Source organism: Peromyscus maniculatus, chromosome 11 (assembly GCF_049852395.1).
Source record: "Peromyscus maniculatus bairdii isolate BWxNUB_F1_BW_parent chromosome 11, HU_Pman_BW_mat_3.1, whole genome shotgun sequence".
Classification (NCBI taxonomy): Eukaryota; Metazoa; Chordata; class Mammalia; order Rodentia; family Cricetidae; genus Peromyscus; species Peromyscus maniculatus.
Window position 1 is genome coordinate 99,830,088 of NC_134862.1, and position 26,535 is coordinate 99,856,622.

General features: G+C 45.3%; 1 protein-coding gene across 4 annotated transcripts in view; it reads right to left on the bottom strand.

The window, feature by feature from the left end:
* Rps6kc1 (ribosomal protein S6 kinase C1) overlaps positions 1 to 26,535 on the bottom strand; it is a 147,603-nt gene that overhangs the window by 112,296 nt on the left and 8,772 nt on the right. For 3 of the 4 annotated variants that reach the window (XM_006972084.3, XM_076548200.1, XM_016009382.3), the window contains exons 2-3: positions 21,209 to 21,244; positions 14,087 to 14,207 (exon numbers count right to left, since the gene is read on the bottom strand). In XM_006972084.3, coding sequence (XP_006972146.1) covers positions 14,087 to 14,207; positions 21,209 to 21,244 — 157 coding nt within the window. The remainder of the gene's footprint in view (positions 1 to 14,086; positions 14,208 to 21,208; positions 21,245 to 26,535) is intronic. The other variant, XM_042258834.2, reaches the window with a different exon arrangement.

Below are 26,535 nucleotides of genomic sequence, written 5' to 3' on the forward strand. Positions count from 1 at the left end.
GTGACAGTTTAGGCCCAGGGAGCAAAGCCACCACAGGCCACGCTGCCCATCTGCAGTGCTTACCATGCAAACTTCAAAGTCCCATCAAGGCCTTACAATGTTTTTGATGAAATGAAGCAGCACTGTCAACTGATAAATAGACTGCATCCAAACCCAGGTCCTGCCCATGTAAGAAACTCACTATGTAAGAAGATGGCAATTTGAAACTAAAGTTGAAAAGAGAATTTTAAAGAATTCAAATGGCTTCCTCTAGTAATTTAATACCGCAATTACTCATCTAATTTTCCCTTTTCTACTCCTTTTTATTTACAAAGGAAGCTGAAGAGAGGGAATTATGAGAACATCTGTATCAGCAATGGGGTCAAAACCTCAGCTTGAAGCTGAAAGCTCTTCTGCTGAATTCTCGAGTGCGGCTGGTGGCGGCCCGTGAAGGCACCACGCACAGGCGTGATCCACTCCACAAGGAGACAGCACAGTGGCTCACACACCAGCTCTAATGATACTCTCAATGTGAACGCTCGTACAAGATTTTCCAGTGTGATAACGCACGCTATACAGCTTTCCCATTCCATCACCCGTTGACATGTCACATGCCTGCCCTCCATCACACTGGCTGCCTTGCAACGTTTTAAAAACACCAAATCAAAAGGGCAGTGTCCTCACAGCCTAAATACATTCTAAATGGTTTTGCAGAGCATTAACAGAATACTAAGACAAAAGGCACTCTTGGGTACCAAGACACTGAAATCCCTGTGCTTGTGGTAAACTATCTATGTAACTTTTAAAAGTTAGTTATAGGACTGGGGGAAGGAGATGGAGCTAGTCCTGGATTCAAATACAAGCTCCTGCCTTCCCTGCTAGAAGGTGTCCTGTGGACAATGTGAGTCACAGACTGTTAAGTCTCCTGTGGCCACAACAACCCTGAACACTACACAGAGCATCATGGTGTCTGAATCTTCACAAAGTTTCATAGGGACTAGCACACAAAGCATGCTAGCAAATCTGTGTGGGCTGTTGCTGATTAACAAAGACAGAAAGATCCTCTGTAAAAACTGTCTTACAGCGCCGGGCGGTGGTGGCGCACGCCTTTAATCCCAGCACTCGGGAGGCAGAGCCAGGCGGTTCTCTGTGAGTTCGAGGCCAGCCTGGTCTCCAAAGAGAGTTCCAGGAAAGGCGCAAAGCTACACAGAGAAACCCTGTCTCGAAAAACCAAAAAAAAAAAAAAAAAAAAAAAAACTGTCTTACAATGTAAATTCTTATAGAAGACCTTAACAGTGTAAATAGAGAGACAGACAGAAAAACAGACAGACTGAACCACAGCTCACAGACAGACTGTAGAGTCAGCAATGCTAGAGAACTCCACATGTCCTTTCACCGCCCTCAAGAGCCCCGGCCCTGGTAAAAGCCAGTGGCAGTCAGCTGCAGGGTTCCTACCATCTGGGATTCTGGTTTACTACAGAACAAGTCACCAGTCGCTATCCAAACAAAAAAACCCATTATATCGACCAGGCTGCCTTTGCACTAAAAAACATCTGCCTGCTTCTGCCTCCGGAGAGCCAAGACTCAGACACATGTCCAGCCTCTGACTTTCTCCCTTATCAAAATGCCCTGACTTCCCCTGGCACGTGCCAGCCAAGCTGCATCATCCCAGTAGGCCTGGACTTAGGTCTGACTATCAACATAAGGCACGCTGTTGCTTCCCCGGAATCCAATGGAAGGCAGCTGCCAACACCCTCTCCCTGCTTCTCTCCCGGGTCCCTTCCTGCTAGCAGGCAACGGTGCCGTGGAAGGCAGAGGGGACAAAGCAGGGGCTGTAACTTCTGGGGGCTGTGGCACTTCCATCCCAGGCTGCACCCAGACTTCCAAACATGCAAAAGAAACTGCCTTCTTCTATCCTACACGAAACTGTGCCACATGTAACCATACTGCAGATGACCCACGATGCTAAATCTGACTGTCACTTCTCAGTTCATATGTGACAAGTAAAACCAACTTTCCCAAAGACAACACTTCCCTATCCATCGTATCATCTGGAAATAAAATGTCCAACATCCCAATAAGTACAATAAACATATGAGTTGAAGTAATCTATAACGTATTCAATATTAAGAAAAATTCAGTAGTCAAACAGGTGAAATATCCATAGTTCCTTCTGGTGTGTAAGTAAGCATGAACCTGTACTTACAGCCCAGAGTCTTTCTCTCTTTAAAGAATACTTAATTCGGAGGAGAAAGGGCTGGTAGCTAAAGCACCTGCCATGTGCCTTAGATCTCCATGGCTGTGATCAACACCACAGCCAAGTACTTGGGGAGGAAAGGGTTTATGTGGCTTACAATTCCACATCACAGTCCATCATCAAAAGAAGTCAAGGCAGGGACTCAAAGCAGGAACCTGGGGCAGGAGCTGATGCAGGGACAATGGAGGATGCTTTCTGGCTTGTTCCTCTTATGTTGCTCAACCTGCTTTCTTATACAGCTCAGGACCATCTGTCCAAGGGTGGCACCACCCTCCATGGGCTGGGCCCACCATAATCAACCACAGGCCAATCTGGTAGTAGCATTTTCTCAAAGGTTCCCTCTTCCTAAATGACTCTACCTTGTGTCAAGTTAACCAGAACACAATGCAAGTATGAGGAGTTGGTTCTGATCCGAAGTGACCACATTGAAGCCAAGCACAGCAACATGAGCCTCAAATCCCACTCTGGGTAAGGACACAGGCACCCTGGGTGCCTGTTAACCAGCAGTCTGGATGAGTCAGCAAGTTCCAGGTTCACTGAGAGACCCTGTCTCAAAAAGTAAAGTGAAGCATGACTGGAAAAAGACACCACGAGCTGGAGAGATGGCTCAGAGGTTAAGAGCACTGGCTGTTCTTCCAGAGGTCCTAAGTTCAACTCCCAGCAACCACATGGTAGCTCACAACCATGCATAATGAGATTTGGTGCCCTCTTCTGTCTTGCTGGCATACAGACAGACAGAACACTGTATCCATAACAAATAAATAAATAAATAAATAAATAAATAAATAAATAAATAAATGTTTTTTTAAAAAAAGAAAAAATCATCACACACACACACACACACACACACACACACCCATGCAAGTTCATACACATGCACAAACACATAAACAGGTACACACACACAAATAGCTATTAACAGTGAATTAATATTACTGCAAGCACCTATGGTTTTGGAATAGAAGCACAGACAATGCTGGTTTTCTGTTTTAACCCACACAACCACTGCACATATCTTCAGCTACATGAAGATATGCTGAAAGTCAATAAAGGACTTACTTACTAATTAGTTAATGATGCCCTGCAAAGATCTCATCTCTATTTGAAACAAGTACATAAGGGGGGGGGGGACCAGAGAGATGGCTCAGTGGTTAAGAGCACCTCTTGTTCTTGCAGAGGACCCAGGTTTGATTCCCAACACATACATGACGACTTACAACCATTCACCACCACCCATAACTACAATTCCCGGCCAGTGCAGTCCCTTCTTCTGCCCTCCATGGCACCAGACACACATGTGATGCACAGACTGACATGCAAGCAAAATATTCATACATATAAAATAAAAATTTTTAAAGACATGGAGGAGTCTGTAATGCTGATGACTCAGCTCACCCTCCCAGCAAGCCAAATGAAACTGCTTAAACAACAGGATGTATCTGTTCCAAGCTTGTCTCTGTTCTACTTCTATTGACCTGAATGCACTTCTAGCCCACTAAATCTGGATAAAAGGAGATAAAGTCAATGTTGTCAGAGTACCACAAAAAATAATGGCATATGTGATAAAAGATTGACTACATTGAACCGTATCATCAGAGTACCACCCTCCCTTCTTTGTTTCTGAGATATCTTGGAATTTTTTTAATTGTATTGGGGGCTGGGGAGATTTCTCAGTGAACAGAGTGCTTGTTGCACAAACATAAAGACCTAAGTTCAAATCCCCAGCACCCACATAAAAAGTGAGGCATGGCAGCACCTCCTGGAGTCCCAGTGCTAGGGAGGCTCACTGGCCAGCCAGTCTAGCCAATCAGTGAGCTCCAGGAAAGTAAGATGGAAGGGAGAGAGAGAAGATACCTGATGTCCACCTCTGGCTCAACACACATGTTTGAGCACACAAATCTGTGCATACATGAAAACAAAAGGGTTAAGAATAAGCAACCATGGAAAATGGTATTTGAGCGCCCACTGCCCTATCCTTTTATGTTCTCTTCTCTAAAGCTGAACATTTGTAAACTTTAAAAATGGCCGGGCGGTGGTGGTGCACACCTTTAATCCCAGCACTGGGGAGGCAGAGCCAGGCGGATCTCTGTGAGTTCAAGGCCAGCCTGGGCTACCAAGTGAGTTCCAGGAAAGGGGCAAAGCTACACAGAGAAACCCTGTCTCAAAAAAAAAAAAAAAAAAAAAAGGAAAAAAAGATAAAATGAGTGCTAATTGATATCACTGAACATAGTATGCATAAATATTAATAAAGTATTTACAAAAAGTTTAACTTAATTAGAAAGTGCTGTGTTGATCATCTGTAGAGTCAGGAAAAGAGGGCAGCTCAGCCCACAGGAAACATAAACTGAAAGTCTAGCAGGCTAAACAGAGACCTGAGTAGCAGAGTGCAACGTCAGAGGAGACCCAGGGAGGGCAGGACAGTGAACTGAGCAACAGGTTAACTGTTGTGTGATATTTTGTTTGTGTTCTGAAAAATAAAGCTTGCCTGGAGATCAGAGGGCAGAGCTAGCCACTAGTTAACCATAGAGGCCGACAGTGGTGGCATACACCTTTAATCCCAATTCTTGGGAGGAGGAAGCAGGAAGATCAGGAGTTCAAGGCCACCCTGGGCTATGTGAGATTGAACCAGTCTAAAAGAGAAACAGAGCCCGGGGTGGAGATTCACACCTTTAATCCCAGCACGAGGGAAGTAGAGACAGGAATATAAATTGGATAGAGAACCTGCCCCATTCAACCTGAAGATTCATAGAGAAAGGATCTCGGCATTTGGTCTGAGATTTCATAGAGGTGAGTCTCTAGGTGGCTAGCTGCTCTGTTTCTCTGATCTTTCAGCTTTCACCTTAGATATCTGACTCTGGGTTTTTATTGAAGAAGACTAATTAGATTCTCGCTTCAGGTAACAGCTAATATCAGGAGATACTGAACACCCTGCAGATATACAGTGAGAAGTTACAGTGGGTGCAGGTGAAAGGAGCTAGTAGAGAAACCCACCCTGACCCTGGAGCCCAGAATTAGGGAAGGATGGCTCAGATAAGGCCAGTGAGAGAAACGCAGTTTAGCTCAGATCAGAGGCATCTCTGCCCCTGTCCAACTGACTTGTGAAACCAACCAATCACAGAGCAGGACAGCAGAATCCTGGCCCTAGGGCCCAAGATCAGGGAAAGAAACACACCCTGTGTTTGGGACCTGAGCCAGAGAAATGAACCAAGGAAACATGCCCTGACTCTGAAACCAGTACCAAAGAAACACTCTTGGCCCCTAGAATCAGAGTCAGTGAATGAAATGTGCCCTGGCCTTAGAGGTAGTGTCAAAAAGCTAAGTAAGGCCAGTGAGAAAAACACAGTTTAGCTCAGATCAGAGCCATCTCTGCCCCTGTCCAACTGACTTGTGAAATCAACCAATCACAGAACAGGACAGCAGAATCCTGGCCCTAGGGCCCAGGACCAGGGAAAGAAACACAGCCTGTGTTTGGGACCTGAGCCAGAGAAGTGAACACTTTATCCCCAAACCCAGAACCCAGGAAATATGCCCTGACTCTGAAACTAGTACCAAAATAATACTCTCAGCCCCTAGAATCAGAGTCAGTGAAAGAAATGTGCCCTGCCTTAGAGGTAGTGACAGAAAGCCAAGAAAGGCCAGTGAAAGAAACACAGCTTGGCCCTGAAGTCAGGGCCATCTCTGCCCTTTGCCCACAAAACTGGCCAATCCCTGGGCAGAAAAAAAACTAACCTATCAAAGTTGACTCCACCCCCTAGACATCCTATATAAACCACCCTGCCCAGTCAGTTGTGAGCTGTTTTCTCCACCATGGTAGAAGCAGCTACTCTCCTGGACTCCTCCTTCCCAAATAAACCTCTTTCTGAAAAGAGTTTTGGGTGAAGACCTTCATTCACTGGTGCACAGAAGAACCTTGCTAAGATGTCCCATAGTGGACTGAGCAAGGGGGAGATGAACAGAAGAACCTTGCTAAGACATCCCATAGTGGATTGAGCAAGGGGGAGCTGAACAGAAGAACCTTGCTAAGATGTCCCATAGTTGACTGAGCAAGGGGGAGCTGAACACAAAGAACCTTGCTAAGATGTCCCATAGTGGACTGAGCAAGGGGGAGATGAACAGAAGAACCTTGCTAAGACATCCCATAGTGGATTGAGCAAGGGGGAGCTGAACAGAAGAACCTTGCTAAGATGTCCCATAGTTGACTGAGCAAGAGGGAGCTGAACACAAAGAACCTTGCTAAGATGTCCCATAGTGGACTGAGCAAGGGGGAGCTGAACAGAAGAACCTTGCTAAGATGTCCCGTAGTTGACTGAGCAAGAGAGAGCTGGTAACACTGAGCCAGAGATTGTGGCTCTCCAGGAGAGGAGCAGGAATGCTGTGTCCTGTGGGGAGACCATCCCCCATCACACCAGGTATAGCCTGACTTTCCCAAAGAGTCAGGATACCCTTCCCTGCTAACGCAGTTCCAGGCCTGACTCTCCTAAGAAGTCAGAAAATTTTCCCTTCCAGAGTTGGGCTGTTTCTTTGCAGTCCCAGCCGTCAGAGCTGTGCTAAACAGCTCTAGGTGTCCGGGACACCTTCAGGACACAGCTGTTGTTCTGAGCAGCTCGAGGTATCCAGGATACCTCACCCTCCAGGGCTGAACTGTGTCCTTGCCATTTCAGCCATCAATTTACTAACAGTGGACAGTAACTCTCTAAGACCCACTGCAAAGCCAGATATGATTGCAAATGCCTATAACCCTAGCACTGGGGAGAAGGAGGCAGAAGATTAGGCATCCTCAGCTAAGTAGCAAAGCCACGACCATCCTGAACTGTATGGGATCCTAAGATTGCACGGTAATAGATTCTGGGCAGCAGATGTGGCCTAGAGCTATCTGACCGCCAATGGAGTATTCTTTTCACTGTGGCCCCAGCAGAGTAAATGTATCATTGACATTCTGCAGATTGTAGCAATACTCCTTACTGCTGAGGTTTACCTACTCAGTATGAGAGAAGCTTAAAAAAATGGATGGCTAACCAACAATTCTCTCCATGCAACCACAGCTGTGACCTGCAGGGCTCACTAGAGTTATCGAGTGCTACAAATGAGTACCTTTTACTAAGAGATAAATTACTCATTTATTAAAAGTGATGAGGAAATGTGGGGACAGATAAAGACAACCCATTAACAACAAGCACTAAGCTGAAAGTATCCATTTAGAAGCTATTCTCACACCGTGGCAACTGCATGACTTAAAAAGCCAAAACTGTGTCTTCAACATCAAAGTTAAAACTATAAGTTGTTAGATTATACAGTCTAGGAAGGCGGAGAGCTGGCTCAGTGGTTAAAAGCACATACTGCTCTCACAGAGGACCGGAGTTCAATTTCCAACACCCACATTGGATGCCTCACAACTGCCTATAACTTGAGCTCCAGGGGACCATGGGTACCACTCACATGCACATACCATAACTTAAATGCTTTAAAAATTCACAGTACAGAAAGTACAAGGTGAGGATATAAACACCCCTAATAGCTCTCAGAAGGTATCCACATGGGCAGGCGCTCTTCACATGGGGCAAGAATGTTGCTCTCTACAGATGAGATCTCACTAAACACAACACTGTTCAACATTTGCTTAAACTAAAAAATGTAGCTCAGACAGACCATGGTGCCTCACACCTTTAATCCTAGGACTTAGAAGGCAGAAGCAGAAAAACCTGTGTGAGACCAGCCTGATCAACATAGCAAGTTCCAAGCCAGCAAGAGCCACAGAATGACACCTTTCCTCAAAATCAATTAATAACTTTAGATGAGAAAAAACTAAATACATATTCATGTCTATGTATATGCATACACACACACACACACACACACACACACACACACACACACACATCTCATGCACCCTTTTAATACCAGCACATTCCAACAGCTTCAGATTGGGATACATCCATGTCATGTGTGGTAGTCTGAATAAGAATGGCCCCCATAGGGTCATAGATTTGAAAGCTTGGTCACCAGGGAGTGGCATTATTTGAAAGGATTGGGAAGTGTGGCTTTGTTGGAGGAAGTGTATCACTGGGAATGAGCTTTGAGGTTTCAAAAGCTCATGCCAAGCCCAGGGTCTCTGTCCTTCTGCTACCTGTGGATCCGGAGTACAACTCTCCACTACTTCGCCAGCACATGTCTGCCTGTAATTTGCAATGCTTCCCACCAAGATGATATAATGTACTAAATCTCAGAATCTGTAAGCAAGCCCAATTAAATGCTTTTTTTTTTTTAAACAAGAGTTGCTGCGGCCAGTGGTGTCTCTTCACATCAGTAGAACACTAAGAAAATACACATGATATAATTCTCCAAGTGTGGTTCAAGGTGTCCTGAGAGTCAATCAACATTGCTAATCATTTTTGTGGTAATACCATGGCAGTCGCTGCATCTTTCTGTGTTGACACTTGCACTAATGGTCAACACACAATGGTAGAAAACTGTGGCCCTCTTAGCAGGATACCAGGGCAAAGCATCAAACCCACTAATACTTCTTTCACTACTTTCTGCCACTTACTCATATTTTTAAAAACTTTCATGGAAGTTTCACTGAGAAAGTACCCTCAAGGAAACAGTAACAATTATTAAATTTATTAAATCCTGGCCCTTGGAGAACAAACTGTGATTAGTCAGACTTGGACAGGAGAGACATTTTCTCAAAAAAGAAAAGTGAGTCTAATACTTTCAGGAGGACTAACTTCTGGTGGTGAGAAAATTCTAGCCATGAGACAACTTGAGCTTGCCAGCTTCCTGGGACTTAAAATCTTTTTAGAGATCTCTGACCATATAAACATTGCTGGCATCATCTAACCAAACCAGGAACCATCTGTAAGATCTGCAAAATATGGGCATCAAAATATTTGTCTTTTCTTGAGATTTATTTTTACTTATGAGCGTTTGCCTGCATGTAAGTCTGTGCAGCTCATGAGTGCCTGGTGACCTCGGAGGTCAGAAAAGGGTATCAGAACTGAACTATAGTTACAGATGGTAGTGAGCTGCCTTGTGGGTGCTGGGAACCAAACCAGGATTCTGTGAAAGAGCAGTCAGGATTCTTAACTGCTGAGCCATCTCTCCAGCCCTAACAGAGTACTTTTCAGATGAGCAAAGGAAAATGTTACAGTCAGAGGTAATGGGTGCATTCACAAGACTGCCCAAGAACTGTAACTCAGCACTCCGAAAGATCACTTCTTCCTCCACAGAGCTTCAAAGTCTATGGTGCAGTTAGTCTGCAAGAATGAATCACCAGTAAAGTTCTGGTCCACCGAAGACTGTTCAGTTAAACATCCCTCCTTCCATTAGCATCGTCTGAGATGGATTCCCATGGACTGCACAGCACATCACAGGACTGAAATCTGGCTCAAATCCAGTGTCTTCTTTTCCCTTGTTCCCCTTTTCTTTCTTTCAATTGCTACTGTGATAAATAGTGATAGCTAGAATCCATATAAATAAAGGTCATTTCTGGCCCTCAATCATCTTTAAGAAGATAAAGAGAATTTCTGGGACCCAAATACCTGCCCATAATTCATGTGTACTTCCTATGCAGACAGGAGAATGGGTTAATATGAAAATTCACTAAATGATTGCTAAGAAAAGTATGCTTCAACTCCAACAAATACAGCAGCTTATCCTCTTCCTGTGACTATTTCCCTACACTAGGCAAACCCTGAACATACTCTCAGTGACATCATTTATTAAGAAGCAAAGAAGGGGTGTTCTTATTGTAGAATAAGTTCTTTGGGGTAATTTTAGAGATAACAGCTAAGGTTCCTCACACTGCTGGCTTCACTTTTACTTTGTTTTTGTTGTTGTTGTTGTTGTTGTTGTTGTTGTTGTTGTTGTTGTTTTCTTGTTTTCGAGACAAGCCTTGTAGCTCTGGGTGGCTTTACACTCATGATCTCCTGCCTCAGCATCATGAGTACTGGGATTATAGGTGTGCACCACTACATAGAGCCTAGAAGCTTCATAAAGTTATTTGCACATTCAATTATACTCAGAAGTGGGCCAGAGGTGTATCAGCCTTGTGCTTCCCATGCAAGACAAAGCAATGTGACAGAGAGGCTGCCACTCACTTCTTCCACAGCAGGACACTGAGTTTCTTCAAGGACAGAGCTTATTTGGGTCCTCATTCCCAATGCCTGCTTTTTTAAAAGTTTCTTGAAGTAAGGGTGCCATACAATTTTCAAAGAAGTTAATGTTGGCTGAAATCCATCCAAGATGACACTTTGACTAACAGATCTGGGCATCTGCCCATGCTTGCTGGGCACAGTGGCAGCACAAGAGTGACCCCCAAGGTCAGCAGCAAAGAGCAGCACACTGTAAACAGAGACAGTGAAGATATGACTGAATGTTGGAGCTGGGCCCCAAGGCTGAAACAACTGAAGGGAGCGGCACACAGCAGGAAGTCCAACCCCAGTGCTCAGGAGAGGAGATGAACCAGTGGACCTGGTGCTACTGCCCTAACGCCCAGGTCTCTATTCTTTTCCTCATTTGTCGTCATAAAATACCTAAAGGAAACAGTTTAAGGGCAGATTTACTTGGATCATGGTTTGAAGAGACACAGTCCATAATGACAGAGACGTGTGGTGGTAAAAGTTTACTCATCCAGGAAGGATCTGGAAGCAGAAAAAGGGCAGGAAGCAGGACAGGATTCTAAACCTCAAGGCCCGCCCTACAGTAACCCACTTCCTCCAGCCAGGCCCCACCTCCACAGGTTCCACAGTGCATCATCACCAGTAGAGGAATGACCTTCAACACTTGAGCCCCGGGACAGTCACATTTAAACATCAACAGCCCTCAAGATGCTTTATGACTTATTTCAGGATAATGCCCAAACTCTCAGACTACTAAGCATTTGTTAATTAATCCTGGCAACAAATTCTGGATGCCCACCTCACACTCAGGTGAATGCCCCTGATGCTGCTAGACCATCCAGGGTTCCCTGCATCTGCCCCCCAATCTCCAGCTGTAAAACATGCAGAATGTCTTAAGGAAATGGTGTGAAGATGGTGAGTCCTACAGCAGCCTGAAGAAATCCCTACTCTGTAGAGATGGCCAATAAACACAGCCATTCAGAATTATCCCAAGGTCAGGAAGGGCGTTGGAAAGGTTCAGTCATGCCACTTCTACTGATCACCTACCTCTTCAGGGCAATTCCAAAACCAGGGTCACATGTGTGCCTTTGGTGGCAGCAACCCCACTTCCAGGCAACAAAATCCATGAAGTAGTTATTACTACGTGACAAACTGGTGTCAGACAGGCTCTGAGCGTCAGGACCTAAAGGCAGGTGCAGCTGGGGGGCTCTAGCGTGGGTCCCACCCTGTCAGCCAGGGCTGCAGTCACCGCAAGGCTAAGTTAGCACTGGAGAATCTGCCCCACGTTCACCCAGAATGGGCACATTCCGTACTTGGTGTCTAATGGCTGGAGGCCCCATTTCTCATCATGTGGGCCTCGTCACAGGTGTCCAGTATCTTATAAGAGCAAGAGAAGGGACTGTGACAGGGATGAAGGGAGGAGAAAGAGGAGAGGATCAGGAAAAGGAGGGAGCAGAAGGAACAGAAGGAGGAGGAAGAAAGAGGAAAGCAGGGAGAATCAGAGAGAGGTAAGAAGGGGGAAGGAAGGGAGAGGGGAGGGAAGTGAAACAGCATCAGGGAGAAGCCACAGACTTCTATTGCCAAATCTCAGACACAAGGAACCGTCCGTCACCTTTGCTACAGACCCCAATGACCAACCCTGACAATACCGGACAGGGTGAACAAGCACACTGTGGACTTGGGTGTAAAATGTCCCCATAGCTCATATATTTGAACACTGCTCTCTGGCTGGTAGGACTTTCATGGGTAGCTGTGGAATACTTAGAAGTAGGGCCTCGTGGGCAGACATGTGTGGGCCACTGGAGACAAGCCTGGAAGGTCTCAGCTGATGTTCCTTACAGTCCTCCCTCTCTGCTTCCTCATCAGTACTATGTGAGACATCACCGCTACAAGCTCGAGCTAACCCAGACCCACTGCAGACACCGTGATGGACTGTGTACCTGAACTATACACACTCCTCATAACACAGACCCACTGCAGACACCGTGATGGACTGTGTACCTGAACCATATACACTCCTGATAACCCAGACCCACTGCAGACACCGTGATGGACTGTGTACCTGAACTATACACACTCCTGATAACCCAGACCCACTGCACACACCGTGATGGACTGTGTACCTGAACCATACACACTCTGCTAACACAGACCCACTGCAGACACCATGATGGACTGTGTACCTGAACTATACACACTCCTGCTAACCCAGACCCACTGCAGACACCGTGATGGACTGTGTACCTGAACTATACCCACTCCGCTAACACAGACCCACTGCAGACACCGTGATGGACTGTGTACCTGAACTATACACACTCCTGCTAACCCAGACCCACTGCGGACACCGTGATGGACTGTGTTTCCTGAACTAAAACAAATTCTTCCTGCATAAGTTGTTTCTATCACAGAAAAGAGGAAAGTAACTAAGAAAATTAGAACTGGGAGTGGAGCTGTATGCTGTGTGGCTCACAGGCCATGGAAACGGGGGGATATGGAGTTGTGAACCAGAGAAGCCTAAAAACCTAGTGACCCTTCTAGCAGGACTCAGAAGACTAGAATGCTCAGAAAAATGCAACAGAGAAGCCAGGTCAGAAGGTTCAGAGAGGAAAAAGAAAACTACCAGAATTCGGCTGGAAACCATTCATGTTCTACTCTGGCAAAGACCCAGGCTACATTCTGCCTACATCCTGAAAATCAAATGAAGCAAAATTTAAAAATAATAAAGTAATGTATGTGGTAGACATCTGAAGGCAGCCCAGCAGCCAGGCTGTGGCATCATCTCTTTGTACGGCAGTTAGCCAGGCTTACAGTGGGGAAAGGTGGAGAAAGATGTGGAAAATTATGCACTTAAAGCTGCAAACGGGGGTGATGTGGGTAAAGCACCTGTATTCAAGACACTAATGTGATCAGAGGCATTACACTGGGGCTGGGAAACAGGAAAGGCACTTGGAGGGCAAGAGCCAACCCATCTATACTGGTTCTGTGTGTCAACTTGACACAGGCTGGAGTCATCAGAGAAGGAGCCTCAGCTGAGGAACTGCCTCCTTGAAATCAGCTGGAGGGCATTCTCTCATTTAGTGATCAATGGTAGAGGGTCCAGCTCATGGTGGGTGGTGCCATCCCTGGGCTTCTATAAGAAGATGGACTGAGCAAGCCATGGGAAGCAAACCAGTAAGCAGCACCCCTCCATGGCCTCTGCATCAGCTCCTGCCTCCAGGTTCCTGCCCTGCTTGAGTTCCTGTCCTGACTTCCTTCAGTGATGAACAGCAATATGGAAGTGTAAGCCAAATAAACCCTTTCCTCCCCAACTTGCTCTTTAGTCATGGTGTTCCATCACAGCAATAGAAACCCTAACTAAGACACCATTCAAGGTCACGTGTGTGACTTTGGATAATACATCTTCTCTTAGCTTCCTAGTCTCTCTGCCTGGCCAGAGATGGAGCTACCCCCCAGCTTAGAAGAGGAAACGTATTTTATATGAACTATACTGAGGGCATGAGAGAACAGTGTCAAGTGCTTGCTAAACTAGATGAGTTATCACAGAAGATGAAAGGGCTCAACCCAGACCATCGTTAGCTAATCATCACATCCAATCACACTTTAGGGCTGATCGGTGGCAGAGAGCCTGCCTAGCAAGCACGAGGCTTGAGATTCGAGTCCCAGTCTGATGGGGGACGGAGGGCCCTGAACGGACAAGGTCAGTAAGTCACAAGTTCAGAAGAGCACTTACCAAACACTATCCCTTTAGCAAACGGAGGAAACAGCTCTGAGTGTCGGAATAAGTTTCTGTGAATTTGCCATAATTCTTTGTGCAGCTTCTTAAAGTCACTGTATCTCTTCCATACAATTATCTGAAAAGAAAACAAAATTAACTGCATATTTCAAAGCATAACCATTCTGTCTCTGTGCCACAAATAATATTTTCTTAAATAGTCCAAATTACCATGCATCGCAAACATATATACACTCTAGCCTGCAGGGTTCAAGATCTGAATTGAATTAAAAGCTGCCTTCCATCTAAAGCAGTGCTTCCTCCTAACATTGCTGACTTGGGGCTCTTAAGTCCTGTCTCCTAAACCCTCTTAATTCATTCTAGAGAAGTGTCCACCTGGTACAAAAATGGACTATGCTACATAAAATGGATCTTCTCCAAAAACCAGTTACTATTGATCTGAATGAATTTAATGACAAACACTATCTCAAATATCATGCTTATAAGGCACAAAACAACTTGGACAATTTATTTTTTAATCTTTTTTTTTCAGATTTATCCATTTATTTTATGTGCAGGTATATGAGCCTGCATGAGTTTATGTACCACGTGCATGCAGGACCTCAGAGGCCAGAAATGGGTATTGGATGCCCTGGAACTGGAGTTATGCCAAGGGCCATAGAAGTATACAGCAGGTGACAACTAGTGTTTGACAAGTCGACCCACCAGACGTATAAACTCCAGAGGGGGAGCCCCACCTGGCAAAGCCCTGGGGTCACTGGCTGTGGAAACCGGTTGTTTTCTGCCTGTGACTTTCTCGGGTGCCACTGCTATGCCTCCCTATCAGAACAGCAGTGGGGTGCTCTCCACAGCACTGTGGTGGTGTTTTACATCTCTGGGCACACATTTAGCAGTGGATTTCTGTTTAAGCTATATAATTCTGATGAACAGAAATAATACCAGAATATTCTTCTTTACTGACACAGGAAAGTAACAGTATTCTCAGTCTCAAAGACAGCCTTTTACACATTTTGCAAAGACCTTAGAACTAGTCCAAAACAGACTAAACTGTCCCTACAGAATATACGCAAGGATTAATCCCCAGGTGTTGTTTATTGCTAAATCAAGGCCAGGCTGTTTACATCAAGACAGTCCTTGCAGTAGCTCCCTTTCTGCACCTACCCTGACTGCTCAAGGTTCAGCCAACTGTTTAATGTCTGGGACCCCTCACCAACTTAGAGCTACGTGCGTGGGTCAATGTGACATCCCTAGCCTAAGAGAAACTGCGTGACTTATCTTGTGTTTTGAGAATGGGTAGGACCTGAAAATGTAACTTATAATTGTCCAGAGTTTGGCTGAGTGAGCAACAGAGACAGTGTGGAGAGATGGCTGTATAGAGAGCTATTTAAGAGCTGCTGCAGAATGTGAGTGGGGTGTGTGTGCTCGCGCTGGGTGAGAGAAAGAAGAAGCATGACAGAAGTGTGAGGAAGTAAATAAGAGTGAATAATGTACAAGAAAGATGTGTGAGTGTGAGAGAGAGCTGTGTGAAGGAGCTGCTGCTACGTAGAGAAGCTGTGCCTAGGAACTGTGTAAAGCGCTGTACGGTGAGAGCTGTGGAAATGAGATGCTCAGCTGTGGCTGTGTGGAGATTTATGACTGTGTGGAGACAAGGAAGATGAAGCTGTATAGAAAAGAGATGCAGAAGAGAAATGTATGTAAAAGAAAGATGTAGCCACATGAAAAGATGTATGTACGTAAAGATATGTAGCTATGTGCAGTAGTGTGGAGATATGTAGCTGTATGAAGACAGAGTCAAAGACCATTCTTAAGATGAAGTAAAAGAGAAAGTTACCATCAGAAAGTATGTGTTTCCTTACTTTACCAGTCATAGATTAAAACTTATTCCTAATTACCCTCAGATAAACAAGTTTCCTATCCCTCGCTACTCTGCGGCATTCCTTTTATTACCCTGAGCTGATCATGGGAGCTGGTCTCCCATGGTCCACGATAGAGACATGTAGATGCTGGGAACTAACCCCGGTCCTCAGCAAAAGCAAGAAATAGAGCAGGAAATGCTTTTAACCTCCAAGTCATCTCTCCAGCCCCCAACTCAGGCAAATTTTAAACAAAAAGGATATAACATTTGTCCCCTCCCCCCAAAAAAAAGGCTAACAGTGATGGAGAAATGGCTGTGAGGAAAGAAAAACATGAGTTTTTACATTCCATAATTTTTCATAAACCTTTAACTATAAGATTTCTGAATACAAAGTAAACATTGACCAGAATATAATTAAAACCCACATATAGCAAAAAACAAAGTAACAGTCCTCTAGATTAGATAACATGGAGAAGCAATTTGCTGTCATTAGCTTAAATTATTTGACCTTACTTAGATAAAATTAGAAAAACATACTTTATAAAAAAGGAAATGTTTGATGCGTGGCCTTAATGTCACTGTCAGCTCTGAGTTCCACAAAGTAAAGAAAATCTAGATCATAAATTCCTTCCCTCCCAAAAGCCTGACTATCTCACTTTTCAAAGAGTCTGCGTGTTTTCACGTATTTGCAGGGTAATGCTGATAACGGCCAAACACCAGGCCAACGACTTTCCAGTCTTGTCAAACTCTGTCCTAGTATCTGAAGTCAGCCTTGCAGAGTGTTTCTTGGTGTTCATAATTACAATCGCCCAGGCAGCTCTAAGACAATAGCATGAACCAGACAAGATGCTTCTGCCCAATGCTTCCTTTTTATTCATTTACTCAACAAAAATAGTCACCCAGACCAGTGTCCCTACCCTGTGCCGGACACTTCACTGTCCCAGAGTATGAGCTGGGGACCACAGGCCCCACCTTCAGGGTTCACAGCAAGGTGAGAAGAACAAGCCAGCCTGGATGACTTCACAAAGGGCGTGGCGAATGCCGAGAAAATGCACGAAGTGGTGTAGAGGGCTCCCGGCCCAGCCTGGACACTGAACAAGTATCCACTGCAATGAGTGGCATCTAGAGGAGAAGCCGCCGGAGTGAAGAGTATGGAGAGGTAGAGGGGGGCTGTGGACAAAGTTTCTGAAGACAGAGAGATGCCAAAGGCAGAGAGTTCTAGAATCCTGGCATCTGTAACTGAGCAGTGGTGGTACTGTCTCCTGGGATGGGGGCAAGGAAGAAGCAGTACTTGAAGCCTGTCAGAAGCCACCTGTGCACATCTGGATCACGTGCTTGTGAGCTGTTCAACAGGACACATAGGTCTGAGGTCTAAGTGTAAAATATGCTCGCACCAGAGCCATCAGCAGACAGACGGTGACCAGTCAGCAGCTGCTTCTCAGTGTCTGCATCGGGACAAAGAGCCCAACGAGGGACAGTGGACACCAAAGGACCAGGCAGGAGCATGGAAGAGGGAAACAGAAGCCTGGCTATGCTGAGATGGTCTGCAGGGCCAGTGAACAGGAGGAACATGGACCACCCAGAACCAACAGTTCTAGCACAAGTAAGGGAAGAGCATCAACCTCCTCAGACCAATACCTACAAGTCAGGGACTCAGGGCAGGGACAGACAACAGTGGCTGTAACTATCACAGCTCTTGATTCTCTGTAGCTTCCAATTTTAATACAGAAACATAATTTTGTCATGAGGAAAAGTGTTATTTTTACATTTCAAAATGTATCAAACTGAGCTAGACATGATGACTTATACCTAAAATCCCTGTACTCAGAAGTCTAGGCAGGAAGATCATGAGCCCAAAGCCAGCCTGGGCTACACAGTAAGGCTAGGTAGGAAGATCATGAGCACAAGGCCAGCCTGGGCTACACAGTAAGACTAGGCAGGAAGATCATGAACCCAGCCTGGACTACACAGTGAGTTTCAGGACAGTCTGAACTAGAGAGCAAGAGCCCCTCTCAGAAGATAAAAAATAAATAAATAAATATGGATCCATAAATACACAGGGAACCCAAACTATGCGAGTACCATGCTGCCAAGAGCTTAGGGAGGATTGGGTAATGAGCTGCTGAATTCAGCGTCTTCTGCAGGGCCAGTGCAGGACCAAACTGGGTGTTACCAACCATTACAAGATGAGCATAAGAGATTCAGAAAACTAGAGATTACAAAGCAATCACATTTGCAGATAAAACATCCTAGTTAAGATCACTGTCACATAAAGGAGTGGTAACTTGAGAAAAACTTTCACAATTAAAACACCGGATTATAGCCGGGCGGTGGTGGCGCACGCCTTTAATCCCAGCACTCGGGAGGCAGAGCCAGGCAGATCTCTGTGAGTTCGAGGCCAGCCTGGGCTACCAAGTGAGCTCCAGGAAAGGCGCAAAGCTACGCAGAGAAACCCTGTCTCGAAAAACCGAAAAAAAAAAAAAAAAACACCGGATTATATAAAGCCATATAAACCTGTCAGAGCCAACCAACACTCTCACCAGAGCCCAATTTATCATCACACGGTCCTGTTCTACATGAGGCTCCAGAATGCCCAGCCACCTTCTCCTTTCCTCTTACTCCTTTTCATTAAATCTGACATTCCCAGAAACCCTCAAGTGGAAATGAGAACAAAAGCATACTTCCCCAGATCAGCAGGGACTGGTGTCTGTGCTGTCCTAAAACAAGACCAGACACACGTGTAAGGTATTCTCACTGATAAGGTCTGCCTGGGTCCCTGGAACAACAGAAATAAGCATGGGTTCCTCATGTGCTCATGTCACTCTGAAGAAATTTTACCAGTGAAGCATTCGATGACAACATGTAAATTAAAAATTTGGTAAAAGCTCAATTTTTCATTAAAGCATTCCCTTTAGCACTTCAACATATGATAAACATTTCCTTTTCAGATACTTAAACTTAATGACACCAAAAAGTTGTTTCCCTATGTTTTATAACATCACCTAACAACTTTTTCATTTTCACTCTCATTCAATACTAAAAACTTACTGGGTCATCTTTGCTATCAACAAATATTATGACTGTCACATTACTTGCTTATGTATTTTCTTTCCCCTCTTTTTTTGAATTTTTATGTTATTTATTTGCCTGTGTGTACACATGGATGTGGAAGCCAAAGGTCAACATCGGGTGTCATCCTCAGTTGCTGCCCCAAGGATCTGCCTGTCTCTGCCTTCCAGCACTGAGATTGCAAGTACACATCACTGTGTCCAGGAAAAATGGGAACTCTATTGGTTTTGGTGTTTTGTTTTTCGAGACAGGGTTTCTCTGTGTAACAGCCCTAGCTGTCCTGGAACTTACTCTGTAGACCAAGCTGGCCTCAAACTCAGAGATCCACCTGCCTCTGCCTCCCCAGTGCTGGTATTAAAGGCGTGTGCCACCACCATCTGGCAAAATGTGATCTCTTAAAATCAAACTCAGTCCTCCTCCCTGCACATCAAGTGCTTCATGAACTGAACCATCTCCCCAACCACTCAACTTTTTCTTAAAAATTTAGAGGGAATTTGGAAAGGAAAACTGCCCTACATAATATCAAGTGACTCACTCCCTATGCATATTCTTTTAGCATTCTTAGAAAGAGAACAGATCTGGAGAGGTCAGACAAGCTCTCCAAAAGGACGAAAACATTTCTCCAGCTTTATAAGGACAGTATAGACATAGTTTGCTTGAACTAAGCGTGTGTTGATTAGTTGCCAAGAGCTTTGGGGAAGTCTGAGTATATTCTAAAGCAGACTCTAAATCCGTGAATTCACAGCTTAAGAATGTGAAGAGAAAGGACCTGGAAGCCTGAACAATAAACGCTTCTCAGTGAGAACACCAGTGGTTAAACATGACAAGCGAGAGCCCAGAGGTACGGTTCCAACTTCAGGATTAGTCTACGGTTTAGGAAGTCAGCTACATAGACGACCTTAAATGTTTTCTATCATTTCTAACGTAAGAACATGCAACTGTCTAACTGAAGGACACTTACAAGAGCTTGCTGATGAACGGGTCACCAGCAGTTGGCATTATAAAAGAGTTTCCCCAAAAAAGGACTAAGGAAATGGCAGAGAGTGCACTCATGGACAAGCTGGCTCAGGATTCTCTGGAAAAGGGAACATCAAGGTACAACCACAGCACAGCAATCAGACGTCATGGTCAAAGGTGACACAACCCATCTCCAAGGCTAACAGAGCTGTAAACTTTCAAAAGCCAAATCTACGAGAGGTGGCGGTAATTCTACAGACTGTCTCATGCTATCAATGGCATGCAAGGAGAGAACAATTAATCGTGAGACATACATAGGTCCTTCTCTTCTGACAGTCTCCCTGTCAGGGAAACAACAAAAGAATCTCAAAGCCCATGAGGGGAATACCATGAAATCTTTTGAAGGCGTCTTTCACTGTAGTTTTGAGTCATGAGACAAAAACTACCAAGTCAGACACATCAAGAGTCTAATGACCGTGGGCCACCAGTGTGAAACAATCAACTCCAACGTAAGAATCAAGCCAGGTGCTTCTGAGCAGGAGTGCTACCTGCATCTAAGCAGAAGTCCACACCCCGTCTAAAGACACTCCAACTCAAGTGGGGGACAACCAACACCACCCTAGAATAAAAGCTGTTAAATTTACAGCATCCGTTTAAACACTTGGCTGGGTGGGACCCCTAACACAGTGCCTCTAGTTCAAAAATGACTGGGAATCAAACAGGAAGTAATTAACATGCACTGAGGGAAGCAGCCTGTTGATCAGCATCCCTAGACTAAGCACCAAGCGCAGAGAAACATGCCAGGCCAGCATCATCCTGGGGAGAAGCCTGAAAAGAACTAAGCAAAACTGTCAAAAATGAGCAGGGATACCCGCGCAGTCGTGACGTCAGCATGCTAACGGAAGTGGGAGTATGCAGAGCCCCAATCTATCAAGCCCCAATCTTTAGAATTGACACTGGCCACCCAATCCTTGTGCTTTAATGAACAAGCATCATGACTGGAAAGGTTAGCGAAGCCCTTGACTAGCAATGGAGTCAGGTGAAGGTTAGAGAGAAGACTCCCTAGTCCTCAAATCCTCACTCCCTCCACTTAACGCCTACTCAGCAGGATGAAGTACAACTCAGCTACTGTAACGTAGCTAGAGAAGCCATCATACAAATACAAACACTCAGACAAGTAACTCGGGCAGTTTCTTCAACAAGGTTAAGAGGAATTGTCACATGGATAAGCATGCTACCTCCTGGACGTCTTCTGGATTTCTTCGTGAAACAACCTAAAACCAAACAGACAGAAATAGCTCGTTATCAAATAAGATTTCACAGCTCTGTAATTACTTTCAATAGTATTTGCACAAAATTCCATCTGTGGAAAAGAAAATGAATGCTATATCACTTACTAAAAACACAGTCAATATGGTAATTTCACTCTGCAATGATATTAAAACCTCAAAGAACACAAGCATCCCATTCGTGAGAGAACACCCCAGCCGCAGTTAGTGCACACTATAATCTAGCAGGCTGTCTGTCACCTCTCAGACTCCAGACACACCCAAGCATAAGGGACAACTGCACTTGGGCGCGTGGACACCGATCTCTCCACATTGTCCCTTTGTGGTGCAAGGGCTGACCCCAGGCCCGTGCAAACAGGCAAGCACTACTCGTGAGCTATCACCGCAGCCTCTGTGTATTATTTCTCCAATTGTGTGTGAATCCAGTTAGCACAATAACATTTCAACGTAAGAGAGACCCCCCCCCCCCAGTATTCAAACACATTCAATATCTGTGAGGGGTGCTCACTGGACACCTAACGGTGAAAAAGGAAACAAAATTAACAAAAATGTAAATACAAGGGTAACCCTTCTTTTAATAACCCGTGATGAGGGGCGAGGGCAGGATGTAGCAAAGGTGTCTGCTTGGTGAATATGAGGCCGTAGCTTCACTCCCAGCAACAGAAAAGAGAGAGAACCAATTCTTTCAGGTTTCTCTGATACAAAGGTCAAAAAGCCCGAAATACTGACAAAACTTCAGAAAGGAAAAAGAAGTAGCATTACAGGGAGGGAAAATCTCCTATTAATTTAGATTATAGATCACCTACCTACTTAAATATAACATTAATGAACTTGGAGCTGCAATGGTGGACTCTGAAGAGAAGCACACACAAGCATGTGGAAATGGTTGTTCATGGGTTTTTAATAATCGATGACAACATATCAAAAACTGGAAATTAAGATCAACTTCTCACACCAGGCATGGTGGCACATTCAGGAGGCAGTGGCAGAGGCCGGAAGATCTCTGTGAGTTCAGGACTAGCTTAGTCTATATGAGGTCAAGTTCCGTGCAAGCCAGGGCTACATAGTAAAACCCAATATGGAAAAAAAAAAAAAAAAAAAAAAGGTATTACTTGGGACTTAAGTCCAAAAGAAAAACAAAAATACTGGACTTAAAGTTAAACCTTAGTTCAAATTACCCATCTTTTTTTTTTAAGGTTTATTTATTTATTATGTATACAGCACGCATAACTACAGGCCAGAAGAGGGCACCAGATCTCATTACAGATGGTTGTAAGTCACCATGTGGTTGCTGGGAATTGAACTCAGGACCTCTGAAAGAGCAGTCAGTGCTCTTACCCTCTGAGCCATCTCTCCAGCCCTCAAATTACCCATCTTGATCTCTTATATAAATTAGGTAGAGAATCAGGCAGATCTCTGTGAGTGTGAGGCCAGCCTGGTCTACAAAGCAAGATCCAGGACAGGCTCCAAAACTACACGGAGAAACCCTGTCTCGAACAAACAGGAATTCAAAGGGAAGAAGCGTATATTTCCCAACTTATTTCCTCATCTCTGAGAGCGCAGTGTGACAAGCAGCATACTTTGTCCTGGACCCTTCCAGTGAAACTGGCCCTCACTGGACACAGGGGCATCCTAGAAACCTCCAGGAACAGGGTCAAATCTGAGAGTCTTCATAACAGAAGCATCTCATGGCTGTTACAGGAAACACAGGAAGTCAAAGCTGAAGGACTCGGACAGCCAAGTGAAGGTCTTCACTCTACCCTTGCAGTCACAAAAGACACCAGGCTTCACGCTTCACCCTCCAAATATTTCCAAATGAAGGGAGAAATGTACGTAGACAGAATTCAGAAAATTAAATCAAAGCTATTTGTGAGGCACGGGGATGTGGCCCTGGTCGAGCGCTTGCCTGGCATGCAGGGGTCCTGAGGTGTGCAGGGGAGGAGAGCGGTAATTGTGGAGCATCAGCAGTCTCGCTCCCCACAGCTTAACCAAGCTCAGAGGGGTCAGAGCAAGCGCACAGGGCCACGTGTCCTGACTCTCCTTCCTCCTCTGAGCTTCTGCTTCCCTTCCATGTTCCTCCTCCCACTCAACACGGCAAACACTGAGCCGCAGGCCGGGACCCTGCTTTCAACCTCCTCTTCACTGCTAGTGGGCTAGACCTGTGCTGACTCAGCTCAAGGCACTCTGCCAAGGAGGGAAACCATCTGACTGTGTATTCGCAAAGCATTTTGTACTAATGATTTAGTTCATTCCTTCCACAATCTTTAAGTGACGCTAGAGTGGGTTACTGTGCACTCACCTCTTCAGACAACAAAAGTTCATGTTATTCACTTCAGATTTGGAGTGAGAACCTCTCTGTGGTACTTTCAGCAATAACTAAGCTCTCTCCTTCCCACAAGGCCCTGCCACCATGAGGTTTCATTATTACATTTATTCATCCAGCACGCTGTGCACTGGGGACAAGGGAGCACACATGGTCTGTCTCCGATGCTGCTTGCATAAAAATGCTGTCACTGCCCAGATCCACGGCCAAGTTCAATCCCTGCCATCTCAGCAAGGGGCTCTGTACCTACAGTACCCTCCTGTACCCTGGAGCTGAGAGAGCTCAGTGGGCAGGAGCACTTGCTTCTCTTGTACAGGATTGCCAAGTTCAGTTCCCAGCACCCACACCAAGTGATTTACAACCACTCAGAACTCCAGCACCAGGAGTGAGGCCTCCAAGGACACACACACATGTGACATACACTCACACAGACACACAGACACACAGACACACAGACACACACACACACACACACACACACACACACATAGACACACACACACAAATAATAAAAAAAATTTAAAGGAGAAAAGAAACAAACACAAAGACTAGAATAACATGAATTGAGTCTAAAAGTCTACTACTAACAACACTTGATTTTATTATTATCTAGCATGCATGTGTGTGTGTGTGATGGAGTGTATGTGTGTGTGTGACGGGTTCATGTGTGTGTGACAGGGAGAGCAAAGGACAACTGTGGCCAGTTCTCTCCCTTCACGTCTGTGTGGGTTCTGGAGATGGAGCTCAGGCTGTCATGTTTACATCATCCGGTGACAAGCACCCTCCTCACCCACTGAGCCATCCTACCCACCCACTAGCAATGCTTTCTGCATCATTCTCATCAGTCACTGGAAATCTGAGCAAAGTGTTTAACCATACCCAACATGAACAAAATTAAGCCCTCAGACCCAAACTTTTAGGACTTTTAAACGTATATTAGCAATTACAAGTAATAACACTAAAATAAAAACTGCAAATTCACTAGACTGCCAAGTGCTTAGCGGTATTTTTCTGAGTGAAGTTACACAGTCATAAGGTTCGGCCAACAAGTCCCACTACACCTGGATGAGGCCGTTACTCCTCTAAAGGTCACGGTACCCACTGCAGCATCAGTTACAGGGGTCGAGGGAGCACCAGGCATTCTTTCAAAGAGTCTCTCGGTGTTAAGAACTTTGTCAACAAATCATCCTGAGACATACTCTCTTACAGTGCTGCATCAGCACCACATGGACCGGCAGTGCTCACTAACATCAGCTTCAAAGGAGGAACCTAGAGTTTCCACTTTCCTTTATGTAAGGAAGAGTCCTTAGTCACCCTTGTGCATCTCTAAAGGGATGCCACACTGTGTGGTGTTTCCCAGAGTCACCTGACAGCTCAACTCTTTTAAAAATAATTTATTCATCTTTATTTCGTGTGTATTCATGTTTTGCCCGCATACATGTCTACGTGAAGGAGTCAGATCCCCTGAAACTGGAGTTACAAGCAGTTGTGAGCTACCGTGTGTTGTAAGCCGCCATGTGCATGCTGGGAACTGAACCCAGGTCCTCTGGAAGAGCAGCCATGCTCTTAACCACGGAGCCATCTCTGCAGCCCCTGACAATTCAACTTTTATTTTCAGGTTGTTGGTTCGTTATGATTACCGTCACTAATATAACACGTAAAAGCTGGAACACAGGGGGACGCTGCCTGTGTTTGTAGTTCAGATGACTCAGTTCATTGCAGCAGTCACCTCTGAGTTTAAGAAAGCGAAGTCTACAGGGGTTAACCACCTCTATTGCACAGAAAATGAAATGCTTTGCTTTGTCACAACAGTGGCAACTGGATGTGCTCAGCAAAGCCAGTGCCCCAGGAACAGAGCAGGACAGGACCCCACCTTTCCAGGACACAAGTCAGTAGTCAAGACACCCCAAATTTTTCATTCCCAAAGAAAAATAAGTCAGCCAGAAAGAAGGAGATGCACTTTAGCACAGCAGGAAGATGGAACAGAAAGACGGAGCAGGAAGACAGAGCAGGAAGACGGAGCAGGAAGATGGAGCAGGAAGATGGAGCAGGAAGATGGGGCAGGAAGATGGAACAGAAAGACAGAGCAGGAAGATGGAGCAGGAAGACGGAGCAGGAAGACGGAGCAGGAAGATGGAGCAGGAAGATGGAGCAGGAAGACGGAGCAGGAAGACGGAGCAGGAAGATGGAGCAGGAAGATGGGGCAGAAAGACGGAGCAGGAAGGAGCTCTGAACTAAAAACAAAGGGGTTGAACAGTGGCTCCAGTCCTGGCCATAAACCTGTTAGAATTGGGGGTAGGGTGGGGTTAGGTTTTCTGTCTCTTTAGTACTGAATCAAAGAAAGGGCTACCGAAAACTAGCCTGCGTCCACCGGGACACTCGTCAGTGTCTATGAGGACAGAGACCAGAAGCACAACTCCCCATCATCCATCACCCTGCAGCCAGAGGAACTCCCCTGGACTTCCAGGGACCTTAACCCAGGACACCAGGATGTGTGGCTTTGATGCAGAAAGAACTTCAGAATTCGTCAGTTTATGAGGCAGAGCTGGAGTTTAACTGGGACATTTGAATATAGACTTTAAGCACAATGGTTAAGAGAAACACTCAGAAGGACAGACAGACACACCCAGAAGTACCATGTGGGCTTCTCAAAAAGTCACAGAAAGGGAGGGTATGGCCCCTCAAGGAAACTCACAGCTCCTTGTTTTTTACTACAGTCATCCAGGGATTTGGGTGAGATTTGAAGTTACTATCTTTACAGGGTTGCCAAGACACTGAAAGGAGCTTGCTAGGTGGTCCTGTCTAGCCAGACAGGATTATAGCTGATAAGTAAAAATCTAGCTCATAGGGACACCAAGGGTAGGCTATCTCCACTGTAAACTTTTGAGATTCTAGGGCAAAGTCTAGGTCAAGGAATGAGGCTCTGCCCAGGGTTATACACAACCAGGCCTTA